Source organism: Folsomia candida, unplaced genomic scaffold (assembly GCF_002217175.1).
Source record: "Folsomia candida strain VU population unplaced genomic scaffold, ASM221717v1 Fcan01_Sc002, whole genome shotgun sequence".
Taxonomy (NCBI): Eukaryota; Metazoa; Arthropoda; class Collembola; order Entomobryomorpha; family Isotomidae; genus Folsomia; species Folsomia candida.
In genome coordinates, this window is record NW_019091194.1 from 14,309,641 (window position 1) to 14,331,600 (window position 21,960).

A 21,960-nucleotide genomic window follows, 5' to 3' on the forward strand; every position below is an offset into this window, starting at 1 on the left:
GTTTGCGATTTGCAAACGAGCCAAATTATTTATACTCGGTCGGCCCTTTCTCACTCACCTCAGTCGCGGTTTGTCTCTTTTCTGCGCTGCTCATCCCGGCTCACAAAAACACATCTTCACAAAAACAACAATAATATTCACCAAAAAATAACGTAAGAACAAACAACATGTAATTGCATCGACACATTATAAGCGATTGAAAGATTGAAGGTGGATGAACCAATGATTGTTGATTGCATTGTTGTTGTACACACTGGTCGGTTACATACTAAAATTGTTTTTGTGTGCGTTTACTTATTATCAAGTTTTAAATCTTATTAACACTATTAATAGAGGACGACTTTAAGTTCATGGTAGTTCATAATCATCCATGACATAATTTGTAATAAGTACATAGTTATGTATTAAGGTGTAGGTGTACGTAGGTATAAGGGTTGTGAGGTAGAACTGAAATGAATGGAGAGATATGACGATGATCGTCATTATTCAGACCATTGACGAAAAGTAGAGGATATTATTTCCTAGTTCTTCTCTTTTCCCATTATTCGTGTTATTATAATTGCTCCGACATAGATGCATGCAGCCGCATTCATTCAAGTAAGAAACGGGACAGCAATTCGGATCGGATGGTAAAAAAAAGTTAAAATAGTTCGAAACTCACGGGTGACGATGGTGAGATAGCAAAACCAAGCCAGCCAACAGCATTTCCTTTCCAGTAGTATTACATCACTGTTGGTTATAGTTTAAAAGGAACTGGCAGTAATATCATCTTCTGCAAGAAAATGCTGCCTCGTTTTTGAACTGGTGTCTACTGCCTGTCTTTTAACGAGCAAAAGTAGGCTACACGTTTATTTTTGAAAGAATTAAAGCACACACGGTACACAGACACCGAAGCCTGCCGACCGAACGATATCTTAATCCCGTTGTCCGTAATCTGCTATCTCTCGTTTTTCGTAGTAGCCCCCTGTGTCAATCCGATATTAATCCTCCTTTTTACTTTGCTGCTCCTCGTGAATGCCAGGGAATGAGTGTGTGTGTGTGATAAACCAGTAATACATGTTATAATTCGTGTAGCCACTAATTTATTTCCATCACCATCAGTACATGTATATTGTGAACGTGAAATTTCATACATATTGTTGTCTTCTCATAATAGGGAACCGGAAGTGAAAGCACCGTAAAGGAAGAATCTTGCTCATAATACTACTACCGAAACAAGATTTGGGACTTTGTGATTGATTATTCGGATCTCTTTCGTAGTTGTGCAGTTTCTTATCTTGTTCCTCACCGAAAAAGTGATTCAAATTTGACCAAGAGAAAGAAAGTGAAAGTGTCTGTGTGTAGTGCCTGTTGTGGAGAAAGTGGAGCAGCAGCATCAAACTGTGTGCATAGTTAATTAGTATCGTTATAGTTAGAAGGGCTAGTTTGATTATTCCTTTGCAAAACTGCGCAACTACTAGAATAAATTATATAACAATGATGAACAACGGGATGGGGGGTGAGATAGACTACATGGAACAAGAGGAGGAGTGGGAACGGGAAGGACTTCTGGGTGAGTTATCCTGCTTTTTTATATTCGAATCAATTGGTTAAAAGGTACCATCACCGGTTAGATGCATTATTTAGTATTGTACTACCTAATACTAATAGCACATGCCTGTCATTTCCTATAATTATCATATGATCTATATAGGCCATTTTGCATATTACAAATAATTTCACAGTATCACAAATAAATCTCTATATAGAAATTTATTTGCTACAAAATAATAGCGAATGGTCATCTTTATTGATTGTAATTAAAAACCTTTAAAAGCAATCGAGTGTATTATATCATTCACGAACTTATTATTAGTGCACGAGTGCAAAGTGCATAAGTGCCTCTTAGGGTGATCATTTTTTCAAATACAAAAAATAAAAGTTTGTTGAAATAAGTAATTACTTGAATTAGAGTTAGTTAGTAGTACAGTTGTAATATATGAAAAATGTACCATAAGTTGAAACAAATTATATCTGAACTGTGGGTCTTCAGATTCTAAAGACCCACAATATGAATTCCGGTTATGAATTCCGAACTTCAGAATTCATATGGCCGTCTCAATTTCCTTTCATTAGGCATATAGAGTTCATTTAAAACTGATAAATAGATGCTTCAAGCTGTCAAGTCATATATTTCAAAGTCCTTCGGACATATTGTAGCAAACATTTTTACCCAAAAAGGGACCGATTTAACAACAAAAATTCGATAATTCATATGCTCAAATAAATTATGACAATTCAATTTTTGCCATTTTGCATCTGATTGGGAAGTTCTCCTCCTGAATACCAATGAACCAAATGCGCTAGTAAATTATTGAAGCGGATTGAGTAATAACTTCGTGTATATTTTTTTAACAGATCCAGCGTGGGAACGCCAACAGAAGAAAGCAAGTCAAATTCTCTTACTTTCAAATATATAAAAGTACATGTTCAGAGACGTCAAATCATGAAAAAATGATTGAATTTTTGAAACCCTAATATCATGAAAATTTATTCACTGTAATTAAAACCATTAGCGGTTAAAATCATTTTAAGCTGAAAATGGTTCTTTCGTTTTTAAATGAGATATACTGAAATCTATTGAGATACATACGCTTTTCATAATAGAATTTATCAGTTTACCGAGACAAAATCCAAACCTTCCATTCATTTCAGCTTTATCAAGCATGATAATATTCAAATATTCAGTTGGTAAAATCACTGCCCAAGGTAATTCATAGTCAACTAACTAGGAGCATAAGATCAGTGCAGCATATTATTATCTTGAGCAAATATGTATAAAAGTTGACTCACGTCGTTGTAAAAATGCGGATGACGGATCAGGATAACATTGATTAGATAAACATATCAAGTTTTTTTTATTTGATGGCTTTGTTACTCATCTTTGTCGTTCTCCATGTCGCATTCCATGATGGAATTTTCATTGCACATGTAAAATATTTACATTGAAGTTTGTTTCGTCGTTCTTCCCACTAAATAGATTAGAAGAAAGTGTCCACAATGAAATGTGCCAAGTAGAAAATACAACAATGTCAGTTATTTATTATTAAGCGCATATACTTAATATATTGGTTTGCTTATACTCACTACTCAGGCAGGATTAGTCAGTTGCAGACAGGGCTGGTCAAAATATGGAATGCTCTCTATTACGCAAATCTATCAGGCAGTAAATCAGCAAACCTTGAAAGCAATCATCAGCAATTTATTTCAGGATAGAAATGTAATGTAAAGTGTATTTGTAATGTGTAATGGGTGATATTAACAGCTTTTTTTTTGCTGACATCATTTTCTCTTCATAGGTTTGCTCGCATCAGTTCAAAACGAATATTTGTTAGTCTGTTCACCAAACTGGCAATAATTTTGACGCACATTTAGAACTTCAGTTAAGCAATGCCACACATTCCACACATTATTCGCACCAAAAAGAAATAAGTTTATGACAGGCTGCACAAATTGGATACATCACAAGTGGTTTGCGGTTATTAAAACTGAATTAAATATGTGGGTGGTTCTTTGTCTTTATTATAAAATTCTTAATTGTATTAAATGAATTTAAATCGAATAGTTGTATATTTACGTTCCTCACGTATGTAGATTTGAAGCTATCAAAATGGATACATCAAGAAATATGTGTGCATAAATGCCATGCATCCATAGTTAGGAAATGCGAATATGAGCCATGTGTATGTGAATAAATATGTTAGGCAAACACATAAAAGAAGGTGAACTATATCTTTACCTGGCCGAGTACATTTTAAATTACTGTTTAGTGTTACTCAATAGGGTTTGAATGTATGAAACTGCATGAATTGGGGGAGCTTAAACGGTCCAAAGAACACACAGGGATGTGTGAAGTCAAGGTATTTGAAAAACGAAAAGTCACTCAACATCGGCAGAGCGTATTATTAGCAGAAACTTAATTTGAGTTTTGATACCCTACTTTGTTCGCTAAAGCGATGCAAAAACTCACACTTAGTTTTTGTTGATACTTTTTTGTGGATAATTGATTCATTTAATTTCATCGATGATTTTTAGTACGTATGAGTGGATTTGTTTGCAATTGGTTTGTTTGCATAGGTAGGTAGCGGATGATCTTGACATCATCAATTTCAAATTCCTATATTTTACTACTTAAGTTAAATACTCTAAAAGAGTTTGGAATTGTGAGCAATTTGGATGATTCTGTCAAATCAACATTGAAAACCAACCAACCACTTCCCATCCTAGGATGGGGGATGAGCTCATTCTGTTATTTTTATCCACCCGGACGATGAGGATCATTCTGCACGTAGAGTTTGAGAGGTTATATGTGCAAACCTTCCGGTAGTATTTTGTTTACATATTTGAAAGATAGACATGTATGTTCCGCTCAACGTTATCAGCATGTTCCGGCCATCATTTCCACACTCGTTTCGTTTCTCTTTACATGTTTCTTTAGGTTATGTTTGAATGTTTTTCGCCCAGAGTTATGACGGAATATCATCTTGTGCAAATTCTTGAAAAGGGTCACTTTTAAAAATTCCTTGTCCATTACCTAATAATCTCTGTTTTTAGGAATATCAAAAAAAGATGAATAGATCAACCAATCTAATTTAATTGTATGATAACTCTGTTCGTCCGCTCATCATTGATTGCTAAAGCATTTCGTTGTTTGTTGTTTGTTACGCTAGGTAAAAAAACGCTACTTGTGCCAGGCATGCTGCATGAAAATGAGTCACATTTCAATCTTTACTGTGTTGTTTTTAAGGACGACTAACTACAAATTGTATTAGTTATTATTAGGCATTTAAAATCATAAGTTTTAAAAATTATCTCCCGAGTTATTGGTAGGACGGTATCGACGGTGAATGAATATCTCTTCTTCCACCTATTTTTGGGAACACCCTAGTGCCTGGAAATGCAGTTTGAATGAGGGCAAGACTGTCAGTTTGATGTTGGAATGTGTTTTCTTCGCTCACAGTACAAGCCGAGTTAAAAAAACTTGGAAGTCGTATAATGTATTTAGCGAATCTTTGACTTAATGTGAATCAGGCTTGGAAAGACAGGCAGGATAAGCATATGGATTTGCTGCATGAAGGTAAAATCTTGCTCGTGTGGTTGGAGATTATCAGCTTTTCTCTCGGTGTATTCTACGATAACTACTCACTTATTCCGTAAGTACAGCAACCTAGGTACGAGCGTACTCCATGAAATTTGGTCTCTCACATGTAAACTTGAACCAAGTAAACTAACCGAAACTAAAATGTTTGCTGATTTGAACCAACTAGAGCCTTCACATATTTCCTTACAGACCATGGCATTAGGCAGATATCATGTATACCATAGTTGTGAGCTACTTTTTGGTATGCATCGTGTCTACACTCAATAACAATATCAGTGCTATGGCATCTAGCCAATTCTATTGTGTTTAGCCTGGTGACATTATGAGACAAAGTATCCGAAATGCAAGAGTTGTATCAAGTTAAAATGTATTAATTCAAGACTTCTGTAATATGATGAATGTGTACTACCCAGTGTGAAACCTGGCAAACTATTTTTTGTATTCAAATTATGATATTATTATGAAATCTAGTGAAACTTAAAAAGTTACACTCGCGTGCAACGGATTTTATGACTTTGTCCATGCATATTATTTTACTCCAAATTAAAGAATAATGAGACCATGGGTTAGTTAGTATGCATTACTGTGATCTATGCGTCGGCTCATTCTGAAAAGCTATACTGCATGCAGGTTGGGGTTTCTATTTTATAACGAGCACGCGGAACATTGTTCCTTCATCTTGATTTTTGTCACTAATAAATGGATTTTTCCTCATGCACGATGTTGAGCTTATTAGCTAAGCTGGTATGTTAACAAGCTTTTTCGATCGATGCGTGTCAATGAGTGTCATTCGACGTGATTATCATTTGTTGGGTTATTTGTTCCTGCTTGGTTCGTACTAAATGTCGCGATTTCGCCAACTGATGAATGTAACTTTTTTTTAATATAAAATTGCCGTTGCTGTTTCTTTTCCTGTGTAGATCTCAATTTTACTCGAAGAAACTTATTAGTTCATGTGGACTTGGACTTGCAAACTTCAAATTTTGTACTTGTGGTTTTAAGTAGTTGATCTGATGCAACAAAATGCAGTTATAAAACGATTTTAAAGAGCGTTGTGCAAAATAATAAGGAGTTCCAACTTTGTAAAAAAATCGCTTTTTTGGCTTTTTCACAAAACGCTTTTTTCTCAATTCCGCATGTGATTTCGAAATTTTTTCCAATATTTTTGCTTAAAAATAAAATCAAGGTTAAGATAATTTTATTTTTGGACCAAAAGAGTGAAAAAAGAACGAAATTGCATCGCAATTGACAAAAAAGCGTTTTGAGAAAAGAGCGAAAAAAGCGATTTTTTTACAAAGTTGGGAGTCCCTAATATTACTAAACGTACTCTTTTATTAGGCTCTCGAATTTAAAAATATCATCACGACTTTGTTTAACAGAATGTCACGGCCCACGCTTGATTATTCTATAGTCACGATCCCACGAGGTCAGTAAACTGATGAAATTAGAGTTTTTAACCATGTTGAGGATTCAAGTATTGTTGTTTGTGTGTACTACGGAAAAATTGAATATTATTACTTTCCAGTTTAGGATTTTCTAGACTTTCTTCAATTTTATAATTTTACGTTCAATTGGAATTTATTCTAAATTTAACTCAGCGATTTAATTCAATACTTAAATATGCAGCGAAGTACTAGCATTTAAAGCATTGATTGCTTATTTGGTTGCCCAATACCGTCAATCCCAATATTGTCAAATTGACTCACAACTTTTCAAAAACAACGGTTCGACACACCGAAAGGGAGCATGGTGAATAAATTGCCGTTACGTTCCTAAACATCCATGACCATTGCATGACTAACCGAATTACTGATATTATGTATGCATCGCAATGTGACGGAAAATTGTATTTTAAACTTGCATCATTATAAATGCTTCAAAACAATACAGAACTTTCTTTAGTTGCTCTAATGAAATGGGTTGAGGTCTGACCTGATATTCTAGTCATATTATATCAGTTTCGAAATGATCTTGTGACAGACTTAAGTCGTTTTTGACGTTTTTTTCGGATTTACTTTACATACACGTGCACATGAAATGAACAAAAAAGGCCAATAGTCAAGTGTTAAAATACCCAAGAAGTTAAAATTATTATTGATTTGTTATAGTCTTGATTATTTTGTAAAGAATCCTGTTGAAAACTAGACAGCTCTGGAAAAGTGGGATAATAAAGAAAATGTAAAAGTGGACGATTTAATGCATTTAATCTATAAGAGCAGCGCTACTTAATTTTGCACGAAATATTCCATCACACGGTTTACTTTATTACAATACATATGGATTTGAATTTATGAGCTGATTCATAAAGCCTGCTTAAAGGCAAGGATGCACTCGTATCTTGGTAAAAAAATACCAAACAAGCCAAGACTGATATTTTAAATTTATAATTGAAGGTCAACTCAATATGCACAAGTTCATAATCGCAATCTGATCTTTACAGAGATTATCAAGAAGAGCGATTATACATATTACATAGAGTCAATAATAGTACCAGCTAATTATGCGATCAATAAAATGACAATGACTGGAGTTCATTTATGATGATTTTCAATCTGTATTGTTCTGGGCGTATCGCCGTATATGCACATTACTCAAGACAAATCTGGCTTTGCACTTTTTAGAATTTATGTTTGTATTTCGAATAACCAATACGGTGCATGCATCCGTACTCGAAACAAGGAGTTAAGACACATGGATGACGTAAAAAAACTGACGATAAGAACGGTGACTGGATCAACCACCACGCACATTACTGACGCTTATTGTTTCTCGAATTTCTGACAAGTCTAACTCATAAAATATATACGCACCTTGTCTTAAAATTTGTTATCATGTGTATCGTTAACCTACATTCAAAATTGCAGAGTTTCAACTTCTGTTCTGAAATACACGTACACATGAGGCTTGCAAAATAGATAAGAATTTAGATTTCATAACCGGAAGGAAGGTTTTCTTGATACCACCACTAAACTTGTACGAGCATTTCTTCATTTAAACAGGTCCACTTGGGAAGACCTCTAGAGCAGAATTTGCACCAATATCGTCACGATTTTGTCTGCTGAATGAAGAGTACATACAAGTAGGAGGGAATACGTACAACATTTGTAAACAGTAAATAGGAATTAAGCGTCTCAATGTTACTTACTGCATAATATAAGTACATCTCTTTTACGCTGCCTCTTCGTTGCAATCTTTGCCAGTTATTTTAAAGTGAGTAGGCGTTTGCCATCCCAGAAATATCGGGGACATACATTCTTTAGTCTACATTTCGGTTATTTTAAGGTTACCGTCGCCTTCGTCGCTCTCTCGCACTAGTCATCCTCGTAGCACGAGTAATTGTGTTAAACGATTTCTGAAACACATTTAATGAGAGTCGAGGAACTCGATCCGAGTTCCTCGGCTTCTGCACATTGTGACGAGAGTCAATTTTTTCTGAAGATATTCCATGAAATAAATTTCCCCAATATTTTGATATATTTTGAACCTTATGGTACATATTTTGTGCTATATAACAGGTTAATTTGCGGAATTTTTTGTACTGGCATTTTGAATGAAGATGAATTAAAGGTCCCAGCCTACTTAATTTATAATTTATGACCACCAGGAAGGGTGGACGGCGACCAAGGTTGCATTAACGCGATCCTTGTTATGAGCTCAAATTTCTCGAGATAAATATGGCAAAAAATTGGCTCACCAAAATGTGTATCCGTGTGAAAACGGGGCCCAGGCCCAGGCGAAATGCTCTTTATCTTGTGATTTTTCCGTTTTTTTTCATGCGTCACAATTATAATGTGATGCAAAAAATGCAATACCAACAAGCTTTATAAATATGGATCGATTAAGTTTATGGATGAACGTACCGTGTTTCCCCATTTAATGTTCATATTATTGTTCCAGACCTTTACAGCTTGGTGCAATTCGCATTTGAGGAAAGCTGGAACCGGGATTGAAAACATTGACGAAGACTTTAGAAATGGGTTAAAATTGATGCTGCTACTGGAAGTTATTTCTGGAGAGACATTGCCAAAACCAGATAGAGGAAAAATGAGATTCCATAAAATCGCCAATGTCAACAAGGCTCTGGATTACATCGCCAGCAAAGGTGTGAGATTGGTATCCATCGGAGCAGAAGGTATATATAGGAGAGAGCTTGTCATACTTATAACTGCTAGAAATTACGATTAAATTAAGATGTTTTCAAATATTCCCAATTATCACGCAGAAATCGTTGACGGAAATTTAAAAATGACCCTCGGCATGGTCTGGACTATTATTCTTCGTTTTGCAATCCAAGACATCTCTGTGGAAGAAATGACGGCCAAGGAAGGGTATGTATTTGATAAAATTATGCAATTTCTTTATAAATACGGATTTTGGGACTTTTGGTAACAAAAATAACCTTTAAATTCTGGTGCTCGGCAGGTTGCTCCTGTGGTGTCAACGAAAAACCGCGCCGTACCGTAATGTTAACGTTCAAAATTTCCATCTCTCATGGAAGGATGGTTTGGCCTTCTGTGCACTTATTCACCGCCATAGACCCGACTTATTAGGTAATAGTTGTGGTTGGTTAACGTGTTTTTTTGGTTAATCAGTGAAAGAGTCTACATCGTTGGTAGAAATTGTCACAAAAATTTTTTTGTTTCGATGGTGGTCCAAGAGATACCGAATTTCTTTCTTGGTTTCAAATTACTTTGTTTACGAATGGATAAACTTAAGAAACACGAGAAATCCTCACTCTCTGTAGTTTATGTTAGTTTATTGTAGTATTGTTACCGATGTCTCATATTTTATTTGATTGATTCTGGGTGGCGACCTGTTAGATTACAGCAAGTTGTCCAAGGTATGATTACATGTTAATAATATCAAGTGGTATAAAACTTATTATCCTGTTAACTTCTATAGACTTGATTGTGAATCATTTTATTTTCAGGATAATCCATTAGAGAACTTGAATTTGGCATTTGAAATCGCTGAAAAACATTTGGATATCCCAAAAATGTTGGGTAGGTATTAATAGTACTCAACGTGCATGTGCTAAAACCTATTTTTTTAAATTTATAATTCTTTCATTATCAATTACAGATCCCTACGGTGAGCTTCGTTAACATTATTATGATCTGTAAAAATACTGATCATAGTCATAAGTATTTTTATTTATGTATATATTTACGGAATTCCAAAGTCCTCCTGCAAAGGATGAGTTATTATTTTCATTTAATTCTTTAAAATTAGACTTGATCAATTTTCCTAAGCCCGATGAGCGTGCTATTATGACATATGTGTCATGCTTCTATCACGCTTTCCAAGGGGCACAGCAGGTAAATCGAGAGTGTACCGCTAATATGTGTGGATTTTTTTTGCGTTTGGATTTGGAATTTTTTAGTTTTGCCGTTTTTAAAATTAATTGATTTACTTAAATGATTTAAAAAGTTAATAACAAGTTACATAATATCAAGTAATAATGCATACATACTAATAGGAGTTACACTAATGCTTAACAGATATTGCGAACACTGCTATGCCTGATGAGCGCTTAGTGATGACTTATGTATCGTCGTACTACCATTGTTTTTCGAGTACTCAAAAGGTAAACTCACTGATCCATGATGAATGGTTTTAAACTAATATCTATATTAACCACACAACTTTAATATCCTTATGCATAAAGTTTCTTGTGCCGATTGTAATACAACCTATTTTGGAATTAGGCCGAGACAGCTGCAAACCGAATTTGCAAAGTCCTTAAGGTCAACCAGGAAAATGAGCGTTTGATGGAGGAATATGAACGTTTAGCTAGTGATGTAAGGGCTCATCTAGTAATTACATATATTAATATAATAGTCAATGGGTGTGCGTGATTCCAGCTTCTTGAATGGATCCGGAGGACTATGCCATGGTTGAACAACAGACAGTCGGATAACGCACTAGCATCAGTACAGAAGAAATTGGAGGAATATCGAACTTACCGTCGTGTTCATAAGCCACCCCGAGTCGAACAGAAGGCGAAGCTGGAAACAAATTTTAACACACTTCAAACAAAACTTCGGTTATCTAATAGACCTGCATACATGCCAACAGAAGGAAAAATGGTATCTGTAAGTGGTTTTTAGCAATAACATTTCAATGGGTGTGTTGATTCATTGTTATTTATTTATTTGCATTAACTTCTTGTCGTTTTCTTGGTGTTTCCAACAGGATATTGCAAATGCGTGGAAAGGTCAGTTAAAAAATTTCAATATCAATATTATTATTGCTCTCGATGTACTCGCATTGTGTCCGTTATTACCATTATTGTATTATTTCTCCAATTTTCGGTTCAAAACATCTTTATTGGCTGTGGAATTTTTGGAGGCCAATTTTCTAATTAGTTCTAATATAACTCTGCTTTTCATTTGGCCACATGATTTTCGAGATTAATGAAATTAATTTCGTTAAACTCTTTTAGGTCTTGAAACTTCGGAAAAGTCGTTTGAAGAATGGCTTCTGTCGGAAATAATGCGGTTAGTTCTTTTTCAATTTAATCATTGTAATATATACTAACACAATATAAATAGGAACATGTAGATGGCAATATATTTACCTAAATTGTAATTTTTGCTGTAGACTTGAGCGATTGGAACATTTGGCCAAAAAATTCAAACATAAATCAGATATTCATGAGGAATGGACAAAGGGAAAAGAAGAAATGCTACAGAGCCAAGATTTTAGACATTGGTATACCCAAAAAATTTTGACTATTTGAATTAATACATTTTGAAATTTCAATTATCCCTCATCACTATTGTCGTCATCACCTAAACTTAAAGCTAACTTTGTTTCTTTTTCAGCAAGCTAAATGAGTTGAAAGCTTTAAAAAAGAAACATGAAGCTTTTGAATCAGACCTTGCAGGTATAATATAATAGCAGATTATATGTATGTTGATCAACCGGTGTACAGATGTGTAATTACCGTACGCTAATTTTTTTTAATCCAACAGCCCATCAAGATCGTGTTGAACAAATTGCTGCGATTGCTCATGAACTAAAGTATGTAAATTTTTAAGTACATATGATGTATACATTTCATTCTTAGAAGTAGTGGAAAATATTACCAAAACATTTCTTATAGTGCCTTGGGATATCACGACAGTGCTTCAGTTAATCAACGCTGTCAAAGAATTTGTGATCAGTAATAATTCAACACAATTTATTAATACACAGATAGTTGGAACATATTTTCTAAAGAAATATGCTATGCTTTAGATGGGATCGCTTGGGCAGCTTCACACAAAGACGTCGCCAAGCATTAGATGAGGCTGAAAAGGTTCTCGAAAAAATTGACACTCTACATCTCGAATTTGCCAAACGTGCTGCTGTAAGTTTGATCCATATATTTAGATTGTGATTATTAAGAATTATGTATTATATTTGTGGTACAAATTAAATAAACATGTTACGTTATAATATTTTACGTAGCCGTTCAACAATTGGCTGGATGGAACGAGGTACGCATTCTAGATTTATGAGCGCTAATTAGTTGAAAAGCCCACAAGAATTTTCTGAATTATACCAATTAATTCGCCCTGGATATTTAATATTTATACTTGGCTTTCCAGTGAAGATTTGGTGGACATGTTCATTGTGCACACCATTGAAGAAATTCAAGGGTTGATTGACGCTCATAATCAGTTCAAAGCAACATTAGGAGAAGCTGACAAGGAATATAATTCTATCGTGTCTCTGGTAAGATATATTTAATATTGCGGAGATATTACAAAGTCTGAAATTCAGACTCTGAATCATGGGTGTTACATATCAAAACAGGGTCAACCTTAATGATTCAGACGTCACATGTCCTTGTGGTTTTATGCATTTGTGATTAAAAGTTTGTTTACATGTGTGCAGGTCAAGGAAGTTGAAAGTATTGCTCAGAAATATCAAGTCCCAGGAGGTCTCGAGAACCCGTACACAACCCTCACTGCAAGCGTAAGTTTCTTTGAGTTACTGGTATGAAATAAATTAGCACTTTGAGTACAGCTCTCAATTAGTCTCAATGCACTCTGTTCCGCGAGTTTATTTTCTGTTGCTGGAGTTTATTTTTGGAATAAATTTGTACTAAATCTTAGGCACGTTCGCAATATGCTTATAAATTATAAAACTTTGTATAGATATAGTTGATATGATATGTTGCAATTATATATTTCTACATGCTGCGAATAGTTAAAGGAAGAACTACAAGTTCAACTTGAGGTATTCTTCTTATCTGATATCTTTATGGGTTACTTTAAAAAATATCATGTCCAAAGTTGAAGTTTTTACATGGCAAGAAATAAGTACAATTGTTTAAATGAGTGGAAAATTTTCACTTTCGTGATTCTTGTGAATATTTTGTTTTTCAGACCCTTACGAAAAAATGGAACGAAGTGAGACAATTGGTGCCACAAAGGGATTCTACTCTTCAAAATGAATATCGCAAGCAACAAAGTAATTTTATTCAATCAATTTAAACAGTTGAAATACTTGGCATTTTTAATTTCTTTGTAAATTAAAATTATACTTAGATAATGAAATGCTTCGACGTCAATTTGCTGAAAAGGGAAATCAAGTAGGACCATGGATTGAGAAACAATTGGACGCTGTTACTGCTATTGGAATGGGTTTGCAGGTATTCACTATAATGAGTAGAATTAAACAGATTTAATGTAATAATATGTTTTGTTATTAATTTCTAAAGGGATCACTTGAAGATCAGCTCCACAGACTAAAGGAATATCAACAAGGTGTGACTGCTTACCGACCGCACATTGATGAACTAGAAAAAATTCACCAGTCCGTACAAGAAGGAATGGTCTTTGAAAACAGATATACACAATACACAATGGAGTAAGTTATGCTTGTATTTATTTTACTGAAACGAGAAGTAAAAAAAACTTAAAAGAATACCATTGTTTGAATAACGCGTGTTGTAACGCGTTGTAATGCACATCGCTCAGAAAGTCTTTATGGCTAGGTGGCAAATTAATGTATCCAATATATGTTTCCAATTACAGAACTCTTCGTGTGGGTTGGGAGCAATTACTAACCTCTATCAACCGAAATATTAACGAAGTCGAAAATCAAATCTTAACTCGTGACTCCAAGGGTATTACGCAAGTAAGAAACGTTCACGGATTTACAAGGCCTTGCTCATATAGGAGCTCATGTTTGGTCGTTACTGATTTATTTGTTGATTTCTGATTTTTTTCAATATTTAGCAACAACTCACGGAATTCAGAGGCAGTTTTAACCATTTTGACAAAAACCGTACCGGGCGTCTAGCGAAGGATGAATTTAGATCATGTCTTGTCTCGTTGGGATATTCTGTTCAGGTTTGTTTTTGCTTTTTCTTATTGCAATACATAAACTGGAAAAGATTCGTATGGCTGTCGATGAGTGGAGGATATGCAAATTAAATTGCATCTAAATAAATTTTATCGAACATACTTCATGTATTTCGTATAGTCTGTGAAGGTCGACTTAATGCGTGGCTCCCTATGAATGATAAAAATGCTATAAATAACTAAATAATGCCCTCTGATCGGATGTAATTTGACTTTAACTTTGACATATTTGCAAATTTCAGGGAGATGTTGACTTTAGCAGAATAATGGCAGCTGTGGATCCCAACAACAGTGGTTACGTTCATTTTGACGCCTTCCTGGACTTTATGACTCGAGAATCCACTGACACTGGTGACTTTTTACTATTTAGTTTCTTGAGACAAATAAACTTATTTTATAAATACACAATGAACACATTTAATTTCTTTCTTATTTTATTAGACACCGCCGAACAAGTTATAGATTCATTCAGGATTCTTGCCGCAGATAAGGTAATAGTTTAATTGTTGCATTGATACGTTATAGTGGTCTGCAACGATGTGCATTTAATGACGGAATACAAATTCGGTTTTTATTTTAGCCATACATCCTTCCCGATGAATTGAGAAGAGAGTTGCCTCCAGACCAAGCTGAATATTGCATTCAGGTGAGAACAATATCAATATTAATGTTATCATAAATTAATTGCAATAATATTTATCTGGAACAAGCCATAGTCATGTTTTAATATAACTAAACTTTCTGTTGTTGTATTCAGAGGATGCAGCCATTCAAAGGACCAGGCGCAGTTCCAGGAGCCCTTGACTACCTCTCCTTTTCCACAGCTCTGTACGGAGAGTCTGATATTTAATTATATTTTGCTAAGTTTGGAAAACTCTGTGAATTTGTGAAAGAAGAGAAGACCCATTGAAACAAATCATTATTGGTCCAATACCAGTACCAAGCTGTGACTGCCATTCATCATAATAATATTGTTTAATAATTATTACTTATTTGTTAACTATATAATAACTCTTAGTCTTCCTGGCTCACAAGAATGCAATGTTACCAACTGAATAGGTCTTCCAATACTGACTATGTATTATATCCCTTCTTTGTAGTTACTCTTCTAAATCCCTCAAATTCACGAGCTTTTGGTTTTCCATAGAATACCATTGTTATTATTGAAGATAAAATTGGTCATGCCCTGCGTAGTATTGTTTTTTAATTAACAACCGTAATTACATCAAACGAACTGAGGAAATATTTCGAAAGCCTAGTCGAACAGAGTCCACTTTAATTTGTATCTCCCCTCGTTCATTTAAAAACTGATGAGTTGTGTACGAGAGCAGCTAAGATGATTAGTATTTGTAAGTTTATTTCCAGAAGTTGTTATGAGTTATTTAGTATTTGTAAGTATATATATAAGTACATGCATGCTATGGATGAGTAAATGAATGAAATCAAGCCAAGCTTTAATCATTAATATATATATACATAAGTTTATTTAATAACAAGTATTGCATTGTATTATGGTGATTATTTGTGTGACCTGTTTTCGCAATTTGAAATTGACAACCTCTGACATTATTTGTGCCAATTCGTACGACAAGAATGAAATTTTGATGGGTGGCTGAAAGTGGGTTTATTATAATAGATATCCATTTGAATGGGAATGAAGGAATGCACTACTGATGATATGTTATACATATGTTAAGGCAACTAATAATGCATTCATAATATTAGGATCTATGTACGCACTAGTAGTTATGTATATGAGGGGTGGTTTGTATGATGTGAATGTAAAAATGTTATGCCACGGATTATTGTTTATTGTTAGAATGAGAATAAATTATCGAGTCATCTAGTCGCAGGGCAATTTGATGTAAATCTCCCCCTTCTGAGTTATGTTATGTTCAGTTCCGACCGATTTTCAATTCAACAGGAAAGTGAGGTGCACTAATTACAAGTCAGTTTCTAGCGTATGAGATACTGCAACCAATAAACAAACAAAAAATCAATCCTATTTTGTGCATTTTTAAATTTGAGACATAACTGTCGATTTGGTTATTTATTGTGAAAAAATTAATTCAGCAGCTCTCAAAGTAATCTCTGATTCAAGTATTGTACGAACCTGTATATATTTTAAAAAAGTTCTAGTTGAATGGATGTATGAAGGCAATATTAATAAATGTCTGTTGAATAAAATTGAGAAATTCAAATTTTTATTGACAATCACATTTTACATGTACATATTAATTCCAATAAAATTTGCTGGGACGTTGTTGCGCTCTCTCCAGGAGTGTTGATGATGAGCATGAAAAATAATGCGTATCTGTATTATATATAACATTTAAACATTTGTCAAAAAAGACGTTTGTATTATTAGAAAATAGTCACAGTCGGTCTCTGTATATTGTAATTAAAATGCAGAATGATGCTAATCATAAGGAGATTCATTTTTAATAAATATTTTCTAACCTTTCACTATTTGATATATTTATAAAACTACACAGTCAACAGTGTTGCTACTCAGAGAAAGATTTTATTAGCCTATTTGGTATAGGTACAGGATCTGCCTACAAAGTTTTGCAAATCTATTGATAAGCTAACAGAAAAATTTGCATAAGCAAGAATTTGTTGAATCTCAACAAGCGTGCAAGTCAAAGTACAAAAAGTAGGTACAACGTAGAACTTAATCGTAGAATAGTAATAATTAGTAGTAATATAATAGGGAAGGTAGTTAGGTAAACATGAAATACTTCTTGATCGAGTTTCTAAATAGCGTTCAAGGAACATCAATGATGGCGTCGCGCCGTTGGCCGACACCGATCCATCTCACTGTTGAATTAAAAAAAGAAAATCATGAAAATTAGCTATGACCAACATACTGTCACTTAAATTAGGGAAACGAGGCCTGATTGAGTAAGGGGCACATACCAGGAACTTGTAAATGATCTTGAATTCGAAGAACGTAGTTTTTAGCGTTTTCAGGAAGATCATCCCATTTTCGAATGTGAGCAATAGATTTTTTCCAACCAGGTAAGGTCTCATACATTACTTCAACCTGTGAAAGTTCGGCTGGATCAGCAGGATATCGTGAGATTCGTACTCCGTTCAACTTGTAGTGGGTTGCAATTTTGATTTCAGGTAAATCATCAAGGATATCCAATTTTGTCAATGCAATGCTAGTGATTTCAAAGAACATTTCATTAAATTAAGCATAGCTTGACCTAGTTAAATAATTTACATACGAATGTCTCATGAAACTTGAACATCCTGTTATTATTAAATTAATATTTTTGTTTATTACCTCGTGTAGCCATTAACCGCGTTAGTATACTCCAGTAATGCGAGATCAAGCCAACCGCAACGACGTAGTCGACCAGTAGTAACTCCCACTTCTGCCCCAACTGTCTGCAAATGCTTTCCAATTTCCTGTTTAGAAAAATCGCATTGTAAAACAATTCTATGAAATGTTGGACATTATTTAAAATGGCATGACTAACGTCCTTCAACTCGCTGGGAAACGGACCATCTCCAACCCGTGTAGTATAAGCTTTAACAACGCCATACACATCTCCAATTCTCTTTGGTGGCAATCCTAACCCTAAATGTGAATTTGATGCTTCTGTATTTAATTGTTTCTGCTTTAATCAATAAACGAATGGTCATGAGAATCAATCTTACCCGTGCAAACTCCTCCTATACTGCAGTTCGAAGACTGCAATTATATAACATTGTATAACATTGTATAACATTATAAATATTATTACTTGTTGTAAACCAAATTCTAAAGGTATTTTACCGTAACGAAAGGATACGTGCCAAAATCTATATCCAACATTGCAGCGTTAGCACCTTCCACAAGTATCTTTTTGTTGCTGCTGTAATATTGCATACAAGAAATAGGATTTGAAGCTAGTTACAAGCATCTAACAATAAGTATCTCTGTTTCAAATGGTATTAATTAGGTTTGATACTAACCGGAGCTCATTTTTGAGGTAGTCTACAGTATCACAAACCAAAGGCCGAATCTGGATATTATAAATTAATAAGACAGGCACGAGTATACATGGGTACATGTATGATAATAACTAACCATCTCAGCATAATCCTTATACCGCAACAATTCCTTATCCACGTCAACATGCAGGCCAGGAAACATGCGTTGATGATGATCCACCAGTTCTCGAAACCTTACGCCATAATTTAGCATCATTCAATTCAGTGATCCCTAAATCACTCATTCATGAGGAGAGAGGATCTATCTATATTACTTTGTAGAGAAAGATTCAAAGTCGCCCATTAGGTTTGAAACACGTAGTCCGTTGCGACTCGCTTTGCTAGAGTAGGCTGGTCCAATTCCTTTCTTTGTCGTGCCCAACATGTTTTTCCCCTTCTCAGCTTCCTGCAGCCCATCCACCGCTTGGTGAAAATCAAAAACTAGGTGAGCCCTGTCAGAGATCAGTAGTCTATTGTGCCAATCGTCCAGTCCTTTCGCTTCATTAGCCTCCAATTCCTTGAACAATCCAGGTAGATGGATCACGACCCCATTTCCTAGTAGCAGAATTAAAAATGTATCATTAGCCTTTAGTTTAGCACTACTCGAGAAGTACTAAGAAGAAACTGTCATCGTCATCATTCTCGCGATTTGATTACGACACAATATGTGTCTTGTTACATCATAGCCTGTCTGACTGAACACACAAATTTATTTATTTGATCCTACTTTCGCTCAGTCAGAAAATTTGGCACAACCACCAACCATAAGACGATGATGATGCGGCTACTACATACATATGTATACTTGGCATCATTTTCCAATGTTAACTTGGGTTGATAAATTCATACGTGTATCGGTTCTCCAAATTAACTTATTGAGATTGTTCCAAGTTTTTATTCGTTTCAGCAAATGCTTTCACAGACTGCAACTATCTAGCATTTCAATTATACTCGATGGTGGACCCGTAACAAAAGAAAACCAATTAAATATTCATGAAATTGTAATGTATCCACAACCTTGAAATCGACCTCATCTTTTATTTAACCTTGACCTTCAAGCATGCGCTTACTTTAAAGATAGAATTCATGTTAGCTGCCTAGTTAATAGTACCAACCAGCTATGTGTAAAAATTATCAAAGTATACATACGTAAATGCCATCATAACTTTAATTAATAATCTCAGTTTCACCAGAACTGCATGGTTAATAACAGTTGTTTAAAATGCATAATGAATGGCATTCAAAAATACTTCCAACTGCTTAAAAACCACTCATTGAACATTTTATCTAATATGCTGTATATACTTTGATGCCAAAACTACACAAAATTTTTATGTGGTAAAACGTAAATAAAAACGTAAATAATTTAGTGTACCTATGATCGATTTGCAGGCCGGATTAATGATTCCAGATCTAGAATGAAAAACAAATAGTACACATTTACATCAGGCTATATAGGAATTTGAGTATTCATTAAATTCAAACCACACACTTCTAAATAAATATCGAGATTAGCATAGGAGATTTCGACAACAAGAAAAAGGGAGTAACTGTGGTGGTGGAATATAGTGTCAATTGTGACGTGTCATGGTTTGCAACACAAGTCAGTAAAAAATAGGTGGGCAAAGATACCACATCAAGAGAGTATTGTTGCATAATTCAATAATAACTTACGGTAGCAAATGGAAGTCATAAGCTTTTTCTCCAATGACGACAGTGTGCCCTGCGTTGTTACCCCCCTGGAATGGAATTCAAATCAACATTACAGAAAATTTGAGGGATATTGATATAAGCCAGGGATACATACCTGACATCGACACACAATGTCCGCATCCGACGCCAGCAAGTCAACCAGCTTCCCCTTTCCTTCGTCGCCCCACTGGGCTCCAAGGACGACAGTCACACGGTTGTCATCCTTCACCCCTCCATTAATTCCATGTGCAAATACTCCATTGTTGGCCTTGTGAGCGACCCCATTCGACACTCCGTTCGCCAGGTTCCCATTCTCGCATATTTCTAAAGTCCCCATGACTGCCGCCTACTTTTCCTCAATCAATTGTCCGACTGTTTAGGATTACTCCAGAGAAAGGGGGTCTCGATTTCCTATCGTAAAAAAATCACACAATAAATCTATTACCACTTGTGTCCGTTATACGCACTTTGAAACGCTTGAACCAAAATTAGCTGGTTTTACGAGGCAAAATGCAGACTATACATGTACAATAGACTTCCAGCAGCAGGAGGTATCGATTGATTGATCATCACATCATTCATCATAGATCTGCATGCATATATGCGTCGCGTCAGACATGCGAGTCAGTCAACTCAAACTGGGAATAAATTTATTGTATTACCAATTTGGGATACTAATAATACATGTAATAATGACGCATGAGAGCAACAGCTAGCTTTTATCAGCACGTTCTTTGTTCATGTATTAATCCCTCCACGTAATATGTACACGACTACTGGAAATGATTACGTTAGCAAAATATCCTAATTATTCCATAGTTCCTGCTCAAATTGAAAAGCTAGGCTGACTATTTAAGCAGCACACTTATGAGACTGCTCAGTAAATATTCCTGCGAAGGTTTTTCGGAGAATAGAAATATATAATGAGTACTTACGAAAGAAATGTCACCAACTTGGCAGTGCGAGTTTCCGGTGACTTTTTGACTTTAAAAGTGGATCGATGACACAGTTTCAATTGCCGATGAGGCGAGAAGTGGAGTCCGGGTAGGAGATAAGGAAGACCCGTTGTCGTCCTGTCCGTCCGTGGAGAGGGTTTGTGACCGAATGGAAGCGAAGCCAAACCGAATGCACTCTTCTCCCGTCCTTTTATAGTTTCCTTACACCAAGGCTGCCTATAAAATCCTACCCTTCGCTCCTGGGTATATTTTTGGCTGCATGAAAGAACCGGGGTGCCAATGAAGCTTTTCATTATAATTCGTCTTTCATAAGCGACTGACTCGTGATCTTGCAATGCTAAATCTAAACCCAACTAGTAAACGAGCACTAATGGTACTGTCAAACTGCTGCAACGATGATGATAAAGGTAGAAAGGAAAGGGTTAGGTTATTACTGCAATCTTTTTCTTCTCCAAACTCATGCACATACTCGTCACACTGTTCAACTTTCATACGTCATACGTGTATAAATTTTTATCTCAAGTCAGTGAGACAGATGCCTGACATGAATTTCTGTTATACAAGGATAAAACATTCGACTACGCAGCTTTTTTGAATTCCATATTCCCCGTTAGCAAATTGTCGTTAACAAAATTATCTTGCACAATACGTACAAAACTAAAATTCAATACGCAACAGTCAGATATGTAGTCATAAAAATTTGTCGAGTATGCAGAAAGACTCGCATCATCAAGATTTAATGGATTGACTAGCTTATGAAAATTATGAGCTTGTAGGTTGTACATATGTAAAAGTGCAGTGTAATTATACTTATAACGACGTGTTATAT

The 21,960-nt window shown here is 35.1% G+C and overlaps 2 protein-coding genes and 1 long non-coding RNA gene across 5 annotated transcripts; 1 reads left to right on the forward strand and 2 right to left on the reverse strand.

Annotated features, from left to right (window-relative positions):
• Window positions 1–20: 20 nt before the first annotated feature.
• LOC110844414 (alpha-actinin, sarcomeric) lies at window positions 21–16,694 on the forward strand. 3 transcript variants are annotated; one of them, XM_022090607.2, is made up of 31 exons: window positions 21–152; window positions 1,157–1,552; window positions 2,398–2,426; window positions 9,038–9,272; window positions 9,363–9,468; window positions 9,563–9,690; window positions 9,961–9,980; window positions 10,071–10,143; window positions 10,223–10,231; window positions 10,373–10,458; window positions 10,849–10,941; window positions 11,005–11,235; window positions 11,336–11,357; window positions 11,586–11,640; window positions 11,744–11,854; window positions 11,968–12,029; window positions 12,118–12,166; window positions 12,249–12,308; window positions 12,383–12,494; window positions 12,596–12,624; window positions 12,736–12,862; window positions 13,025–13,105; window positions 13,519–13,603; window positions 13,681–13,784; window positions 13,854–14,002; window positions 14,170–14,272; window positions 14,374–14,487; window positions 14,742–14,850; window positions 14,941–14,990; window positions 15,080–15,145; window positions 15,257–16,690. In XM_022090607.2, exons 2-31 carry the CDS (start codon window positions 1,477–1,479, stop codon window positions 15,347–15,349), a joined length of 2,667 nt encoding a protein of 888 aa, XP_021946299.1. In that variant the 5' UTR covers window positions 21–152; window positions 1,157–1,476; the 3' UTR covers window positions 15,350–16,690. The 3 variants fall into 3 exon arrangements, with proteins under 3 accessions (XP_021946299.1, XP_021946300.1, XP_035704691.1); XM_022090608.2 differs by lacking the exons at window positions 21–152; window positions 10,373–10,458 and adding an exon at window positions 10,642–10,727 and having other exon boundaries at window positions 862–1,552; window positions 15,257–16,694; XM_035848798.1 differs by lacking the exon at window positions 21–152 and having other exon boundaries at window positions 863–1,552.
• On the reverse strand, window positions 2,503–3,302 carry LOC118434697. Its single transcript, XR_004834187.1, has 2 exons — window positions 3,127–3,302; window positions 2,503–3,011 (listed from the first exon to the last, which is right to left on the reverse strand). It is a non-coding gene; the product is annotated as an uncharacterized LOC118434697 (long non-coding RNA).
• Window positions 16,687–21,944, reverse strand: LOC110844417 (adenylosuccinate synthetase). The gene is made up of 13 exons (XM_022090611.2): window positions 21,111–21,944; window positions 20,291–20,586; window positions 20,158–20,222; window positions 19,859–19,896; window positions 18,759–19,038; window positions 18,581–18,677; window positions 18,466–18,515; window positions 18,287–18,365; window positions 18,169–18,202; window positions 17,988–18,088; window positions 17,792–17,916; window positions 17,419–17,666; window positions 16,687–17,319 (listed from the first exon to the last, which is right to left on the reverse strand). Exons 2-13 carry the CDS (start codon window positions 20,510–20,512, stop codon window positions 17,267–17,269), a joined length of 1,392 nt encoding a protein of 463 aa, XP_021946303.1. The 5' UTR covers window positions 20,513–20,586; window positions 21,111–21,944; the 3' UTR covers window positions 16,687–17,266.
• Window positions 21,945–21,960: the final 16 nt, after the last annotated feature.